Source organism: Elephantulus edwardii, unplaced genomic scaffold, assembly GCF_000299155.1.
Source record: "Elephantulus edwardii isolate Elephantulus edwardi_28Jun2011 unplaced genomic scaffold, EleEdw1.0 scaffold00042, whole genome shotgun sequence".
Taxonomy (NCBI): Eukaryota; Metazoa; Chordata; class Mammalia; order Macroscelidea; family Macroscelididae; genus Elephantulus; species Elephantulus edwardii.
The window spans coordinates 20,498,520-20,506,859 of record NW_006399792.1 but is presented as its reverse complement, the minus strand read 5'-3'; the positions used below and the strand labels follow the sequence as shown (position 1 = coordinate 20,506,859).

Sequence of the window (8,340 nt, the reverse complement as noted above, 5' to 3'; positions counted from 1 at the left end):
ATACTTCCTAGATCATTTAATATTCTGCCCAAAGCATCCTTGATTACAGCAACTCTAGGTTTGAATTTGTTCTTCAGTTCCTTGAGTTTAAGAAATGCTGAGCGAGTTCGGATTAAAAGAAAATGACACAACAAGGAAGCAACATAAAGGGAAACATTTCACCAGAAAACCAACCCAGTTTCTGCAGCAATTCATGAAGGGGGAAAGACAAAGCAACAGAGGAAATGCTCTATTTAAAAAGAAACTGAAGAGGCATAAGGTGCAAGCAAATCTATAGACCTTGTTTGAACTAGGAGTTGAACAAACCGACTGAAATAAGCATTTTTAAATATATGGAGAAAAGGAATTACAGGCTAAGTATTAAATAATAACAGAATTGATGGAATAACTAATGAAAGCATTATTAGTTGCAGTTGGGAACACATTTTAATAAAGCAGCACAGTAAGATAATGGTGAATATGTTTGGCATTTGCTTTAAAGTACTTCAGCAATGAAAAACAAAGAAAGATGAAAGAAAAATAAATAGCCAAATTAAGGAAATTTCATTTAATTGGTGTGACATAAAACAGTGGTTCATTATAGCTGAGTATGAGATGCACATGTCCCTTCAAGGATGTGTGTGTGAGCTGTGAGAAGACCGTCGTCCTAATCATGACAGTATTCTGAGATTAATACTTGGCTCGGAGCATAAGAAATTCTATCAAGAGATGAGCAACTCTTCCTCAGCTTACCTATTTAAAAATGTTACTGCTTTCAAAAGTTCTAGTCCACTCCACTTCTCTATTTCTCTGAAATCTATTGTCTCAACTACTACCTACATTTTGATTATTTTTCTGTTTGTTTTTCCTGAGCACATACTCACATATACATTTACCCAAGGGAAATCCCAAGCTCATTATCCGTGGAACAGAATAGAACCACCTCTAATCTTCCACTGAAATTCTGTATGTTAGTGGACTCCTTCAGTCATGCCACCTAGGCATTACGTTTTACTGATTCTACAGTTTAAATTGCTCTTATCTTCCTGATTTTTAAATCTGTCTTTATGATTTTTTTCTTCTCACTCCTGTCACTACTTAATTCAAGTCTTCACTATTTCTTGCTTACATATGGCAACAACTTCAAAACCAGGCTCTCTTCCTCCATTCTAGTCTATCTAAAATAGATAGACCTATTGTTTCCAGAGACATTTTAAAAAATCTGGCCAAAATTCAACCCAAACACAAAATTCATGACCCAGGAAATGAGACATTGGGAATGGTTGGCCAATAGTGACCACCATATAGGATAGGCCTTCCCTGGGGTGTGCTTTAGGTGCAGGGAGCCCCTCAGTCCCTCTCCATCCCTGTCTGAATGTGATGGGGGTGTTGGAGAGCACCCCAATCACAAGAGCCTTTCACCATCCCCAACTCTCCAGTTCTAAGAGACAATAGGTCATACCTCAGAGCCACGATAAAGTTTGCTTTAAGGAAAAAAAAAATCTGTCCACTTAGCTTAAGTTCTGCAATGACTCAGAATTGTGTAAAGGTTGAAACTAAAATGCCTCTTATGTTCCAGTTACTTCTGTCTCTACAATCTAACTCTTCCTACTCACCTTGAAGTCATTTATGAACTGAAATTAGACTGACCTATTTGCAGACCCCAAATTCATAATGTGAAGAGAATGTCGTAAGTTTTGAGGTCACTGTCTAGGTGCCATCTCCTAACGTGGACAGTAGTAAAAATGGTGTTCACATTTCATTAAGTAATTAAGTTTTGTTAAAATCACACTTTAAACAATTAATTAAAAAAAGTAATTAAGTTGTACTTTTCTGCAATTTCCTGTATTTTATTCTTAACAAAATTTTTTAACTAGAATAATAATAAATACAGGAGCCTCAAATAATTCTAATCATGATAGTCAATGTTCTCAATGAATATAGAAAGAGCAGCTTCTGGAATAAAAGAAAATGTATGTAATTCTTTAAAAAAATAATAATCCACTCAACTATTTTAAACAGCTCTTTATACAAAGAAAGCACAAAAAAAGCCCACTTACTTATACTTAAAACCTTATACTTACTTGTTTGCTGCTGCTGTTGCTGTTGTTGTGTGTTAAATCCTCCAAATCCCAGTCCAGTTCCCAAACCAGTACCTAAACCAGTACTAGATCCAGTTGCTGTGCCAAAACCAGTTCCAAATCCAAAACCTTTATTCTGAGTACCGCCAAAGAGTCCTTCCAGTGAAAAATAAGAATTGCATGATTTAAAACAAGTATCTGACCTTTACTTCATTTACTTCTAAGAATGGCGTAGGATGGATGGCCCCTTACCAGTGGTGCCTGTATTAGCTGGAGCAGAAAAGCTGAACGCAGAACCAGCTGCTGTAGATGTTGTCCCAAATCCTCCAAACCCACCTAATGGGGGATAAAAGAGATAAATAAAATAGAAAGGAAATCTCTTCTATATATATGAAGTAATTTCTCTTTTAAATTATTTTATAAAACCCTGCTACATGTAAAGTCAAAGAATATACATCTAATATTTTCTTTTTCCACTTTCAACATCTTTTTTTAAAAAAAAAAAACAACTCAGTACTTTTCAAGAAGTCACTATGTTGCAATAAAAAAGAGACTAAGTATTTAAAGGACAAATATCACAATGCAATATATACCTTTCAACTAAAGAGGTACTTAACAGTTACAGCCAGGAATAGAGTTAAGCCATAATCTTTAGTAAACTCTAAGATTCCAGCTGAGGACATTACTGAGTGGAAGAGAGGAGATACTTAATGAGTGGTGGGGCTACTTAAAGTGAACAGCCTGATCTTTGTCTTTAAAAAAAATGGCAGTTCTTAAATTCCAGATAACTGTTTTAAGAGAATGCTATTTGTGCTATATATCCCTATTTTACCCCCAAGAAATCTCGCTCTCTATGTGAAATTTCCTGATTTTTAAACCCTAGCTATTAAATTCAAATGTCTTTCAAATAGAGTGCATTCTAACCTATTAAACTGACCTGTGTTGCTAATTGGAATCCTTAGTTTTTGTGAATTAATTTATGTCAATTTTACTTTGTATTTTTTAGTCTCCAACCAAACTCAGCAATTTTTCAAAGGAAATATACCAAGATAAAGATCTCTATACCAAAAGAAAGTATTTCTTGAAGGTAAAGAACAGAAAAACCACTAAAGTGGAAAGTAGTGAGAGAGAAAGCACAAAGAGCTTCCACAGGCCACAGAACCAGTTTGGCAACTGACTCATAAATGCAGTCATTGCTGTAGAGTCATAACCGACATATAGATGACACTTTCAGAGGCTATAAATTGTACAGGAGGAGAGAGAGACTGTTCATCTTCCTCCTGTGGAGCCATTCCATGGATTCACACTGCCAGAGAGGCACCTTCTTTGAGTCAGCAGTACAACTGCCCGTGGACTACACATCAAAGCTCCCCTGGCAACTGACAAGACATACGAACTTCATTTTTAGAGAAACCTAGAGACAAGATTAAACTTAATCAAATCTAATTTGACAGCTATATATGAACGGAATGCTAGACAATCTAGAATTGTTTATGGTTCCCCTGTACTCCACTCCCACAGTCACTTTTTAACCTATTTCCAATAAAGTGCCAGAAAGACTTTGAATATAAATGTTTAAACCATTAATGCTTTCTGAGTTTGGAGTAGGTTTTCTAAGATTCTAACTTGAATCAGATGCATTTCTGGTACAAAAGACAAAGATACATCAACACAGTAACACAAAAGATATAAGAGAAAAAAATCCGTTTGGTGATGTTGTTATTCTATACTGTCCAGTTGGAACAGACTCATAGCGGACCCTCCAGTGGATTTTCAGAGGCTACAAATTGTACTGGAGGAGACTGCCCATCTTTCTCCTGTGAAGCAGCTGGTAGATTTGAACTGCATGCCATTGGATTGATAGAGCAACTGCTTACCTAACGAGACCACCAGATCACATAAATTCTAATTTAGAGAACGAATCAAGAGTATATGGCATATTGCATGCTACTGTTGTTAGTTGCCTTCCCATCAATGGTAACTCAAAGTAACCTCATGTGTGCTGTGACCTTTTGGAAACAGATTGCAAGGCCTTATTTCCAAGGTGCTTCTGGGTTTGAACTGCTAACCTTTTTGGCTAGCACTTAATAATTTGTGTCATGCAAGAACATCTATGTTATATGCAAGTACAGCCAAACACTTTTTTTACTTACATATTCTACAGTACTTACAAACTGTAAATATTTTTATAAAAAGCATGTAAAGCACTAAATATTGTTCTTAATCTTTTCATTACTTATTTCTACTGAATAACTAAAATATATTCCGAATTGGCTATACAATAAAAATATTAGTAAATATCATATGTTCCACTACACCAAAGCTAAGTAACATATAAAAGTAGTTAAAACAGTTACATTATCCCAACCCAAAATTTAAAAATGATAACACCAAATGAACAATGAAATCTAGCAAATACCAACAATTTTATTTATTATTGCTGAATTATGAGTTGGGTGACTTTATTCAGAAGCACAAAATAATGTGTTACCCAGTGCCAATTTTAAGCAAAGAAAAGTAAACATACTCAAATGGTAATATGTGAGCACATCAAATATATCATTAACAGAGTAAATTATTTTATCATTGAGATTTTAAAATATTCTTCAAACTGCTTTCAATTCCAATGCTGAGGTGATGTTCAGAGTACAGTAGTATGAGGACACGCAATTGTTCTGTGTTGTCAAGTTGGAAAACTCACAGTTGACCCTCCAGCAATTTTTAGAGGCTGTGAATTCCACGGGAGAAGACTGCCCTTCTGCCTCCCCTGGAGCAGCCAGTAGATTTGTACTGCCTGTTTTTGAGTTGGCAGGGCTTATCCTTACCACTAAGTCACAAAAGTTCTAGACTTGCCAAATAAGTCTTAAGGAATAATGTTTACCAGATGCATATAATTGGCATGGGCCTAAGTGGCATAATGTAAGAGAACACAGACAATAAATTCATATACGAGCAGCTGAAACCAAGAGTTTTCTACTGTGTAAAGCACACACAGACCGAGCCTAAAATTATATACTCATTAAAAATTTACAAAAATGTACAAAATTTTTAACTTGATTAAAACAACCCATATAGATAACAAAATCTTCTTAGGTAGAATGCAATGATGTCCATGCTATGTTTTAAAACTCAGTGCTATCTGACAACAAATTAAATTGCTCCATGTGGTCATTTCCCAAAAATCCAACGAAGAATTGAGGATTCTTTCTGTAATTGTGTATATTCCACAAAGTATGTATCCTACTAATCTGCTGAAGGCCAAAGAAATACATTATTATTTCCAGATGAAAAAAAAAAAAAAGACCATTATTGCTGTTCGTATAAGACCGGTTTCTCTTTGGAAACACAAGGACAACTGGATGAAATCCCAATGAAAGATGAAGAAAAAATGAAAAATGACTGCAGGAGTCCAAGAACCCTAAGGAAATGGTTTTACTGGTATACTTATATTTTGGAAGTTATAGCTAATAATTTGGAAGATCTATTCAAGCAATATTCCATTCCAAATACCATTTGGCAGCCATATTTTGTTAAAGTGGAAATGTAATACGGAAACATTATAATTTGAAAGACTTATCAGAAATAACACCTCTTTTAAGACAGTCGGAAACAAGTATCTTAAATTCAACGTTAGGAAATGAAATTCCTTTCCTTATTAGACAGCTCGTTGTTCTTTCTCCAAACTCTAGGAACCATGGAAATCTTATTCTTGGACTCCGGCTTCCAACACTCGTTACACATACGGCCCACAGTATCTACCTGCACTTGCCAGACTGTTACCAAAATTGAACGGAGTTGCCGAGGTGGTAGAAACACCGAAATTCCCAATATTAAAGTTCACTGCAGGATTAGCAGTTAATCCGAAACCCCCAAAATTAAACCCACTCGCGGTCGAGTTGGCAGTCTCAAGCCCACCAAATCCTGATAGGCGTGGAGGCAAAGAAAGAAGAAGAAAAAAAATTAATAAAGCAGAGAGAGAAAAAAGAAAGCAAGGTAAGAAGTAGAAGAATCGGTGGGAGGTATCACAGATAAAACTTATTTTCTCGAGCCAGGTTAAGAAAGCAGAGAGAGTAGGGACCGGTGAAAAGGAGGAGCTGCTTCAAGCCCAGGAGAGAGGGCCCCAAGGGGCCAGGAGGAGGGCTCCCGCCACTCGAGGGCTGGGACCAAGGACTGTGGGGGTGACTAGGTTTTCCCAGTGCTATTCTAGCCGAATGTGGCGAGGGGCGCCACGAGAGCCTTCCCTGGGTTGCCGAGGTGGGGGAGCAGAGCGTGTGTCCCGGGTAAGAGGGACAGGGCCCGGCGGGAAGCCACGCACGACACGCGTGCTGCGAGCTGACCCTCCGGCCCCCAGGCCTTCCTCTGGAGTAGTCCTGGCCAGCTCTGCCTCCACCCGCCCTCTTCCTATGTCCCTAAAGTCTCCGCGCGGGCGGGAGATCTGAGGTTTCCAGGCCGGGGACGGGCAGACTGAGAGTGCACCAGAAGGCCCAGAGGCCTCCCCTTGTCTTCGAGAGAAGGTCTGCGACGACTACTCACCTGCGGGGGCCGCGGTGGCTGCTGCAGTGCCCGAAGTGCCCGAGGGAGCCCCAAAGTTGAAGGCCATGTCGCGAGAGCGCGGGACCGAGGCGGTGCGCTGGGACCCTGCGTGCGCTTGACTTTGCGGTCCGGCCGGGAAACCTCGACCCAGCTCTCGGCGTTCCGCGCTCTTTTTGGCCTAGCCCAGGAGGCGGAAATGTTCCAAGGGGAAAGGGTTGCGGGGGAGGGGAGGTGATAGTGGGGGCTGGGGGAGTGTTGAGGGTCTAGGGGAAACGCCCAGAGTCCAGCTTGTCTCTGGGTGCGTTTTGTGGCATCACACAACATGGGTGGTCACAACAAAGGTAATTTGCTTGGAAGGGTGCAAAGTTTGCGTGAGAGCCCATAAAACTTGTTATGAGGGGTTTTCTAGTAAAAGGTGATCAGGGTCTTAAAGCTTTTACTGCAGAGATACACAGTAGACAGCTTGGAATATGCATGTCTTTGTATTAGGGTGAGAGTAGATGCACCCTTCCTCAGCCCACCCCTGGTGATGTTTGAACTCAGTCATGAAAAATTAGCATTAGAGACACAGAAGTAGTGACATATAGAACAACAAAAAGATAATAGGAATATTCTAACCCACCAGCTGCTGTGGGAGAAGGATGGGCAATCTCCTTCCCTGTGATTAATTGCCTCTGAAAACCTGCCCAGAGGGTCAGCTATGGGTTGGTTCCAACTCCATGGTACACAACCACCACCACTGTGTTTTTATTATGCATTAGACCATTGTATCTTTTAAAGATGTAACCTTCAAATACCTGTGAAGGACCACTTTGGATAGCCTGATGGGTCGGGAATGAGCTGCTAGCCCAAATGGGGTAGTTTCTGGTGGTTCTGTCCACCACTTGCTCCACCAGAGAAAGATAGGCAGTTTCCTCACATGCAATTTACAGCCTCTAAAAATCTTGTGAAGGGTCTGCAGTGAGTTTGTCTTTGTGAAAGAGGAATCAAGCACAGAGGGATAGCCTATACCCAGATTGGGTACTGAGCCCTGAGTGCTGTAATGTGAGGAGGAGGGGAAGAGCCCCTAGATGAAGCAAAGCCAAAAACATGAACTCACTGCTTCAAAATAGACTTTGACTCATAAAGATCTTCCATCATTTTTCCAAGGCTTTGTATGTTTTTAGAGGAAACTGCTCATCTTGCTGTTGCTGTTGCTGTTGCTGCTGCTGCTGCAGGGCTGTGGATTTAAAATGCTGACCTTATCATTAGCTCAATTAGTTGCTCACTATGGCATCAGGGCCTCAAGTTGTTGTTGTTGTTACTTACCAACCAATCAAAACTGGCCTATAGTAGACCTTACAGTGGATTTTTAAAGGCAGTAAATTGCAGGAGAGGAGGAATGCACCCATCTTTCTCTAAACTTCTGGTGGAGTCAACCCTGCATACCTTTGTATTTGCAGAACAATTCATTACCACTAAGGCATCAGGGAAGTCAGGAAGCTTTCAAAAGTATTGAGAAACAATGGTGTCAGTATGAAGAATAAGGTGCAACTGATCCAGGCCATGATCTTGCTTTGCATCTGAGAGCTAAACAGTGACTAAGAATGACAGAAGAATTGAACCTTTGAATTGTGGTTTTGGAAAAGAGTGCTGCATATCCCATGGATTACCCAAAGAACAGATGTGTCTTGGAGAAATTGCAGCCAGAGTGCTCCTTGGAGGCATGGATGATGAAGCTTCATCTCACATACTGAGGACATAATGC

At 39.7% G+C, this 8,340-nt stretch overlaps 1 protein-coding gene across 2 annotated transcripts in view; it reads right to left on the bottom strand.

The window, feature by feature from the left end:
* The window catches only part of NUP54 (nucleoporin 54kDa), a 40,852-nt gene extending 34,053 nt beyond the window's left edge, over positions 1–6,799 (bottom strand). Inside the window, exons 1-3 of one of the 2 annotated variants that reach the window (XM_006885304.1) lie at positions 6,594–6,799; positions 2,313–2,396; positions 2,064–2,216 (exon numbers count right to left, since the gene is read on the bottom strand). In XM_006885304.1, the coding sequence (XP_006885366.1) occupies positions 2,064–2,216; positions 2,313–2,396; positions 6,594–6,660 (304 nt within the window). In that variant the 5' untranslated portion in view covers positions 6,661–6,799. The remainder of the gene's footprint in view (positions 1–2,063; positions 2,217–2,312; positions 2,397–6,593) is intronic. The other variant, XM_006885305.1, reaches the window with a different exon arrangement.
* Between the last annotated feature and the right edge of the window lie 1,541 nt (positions 6,800–8,340).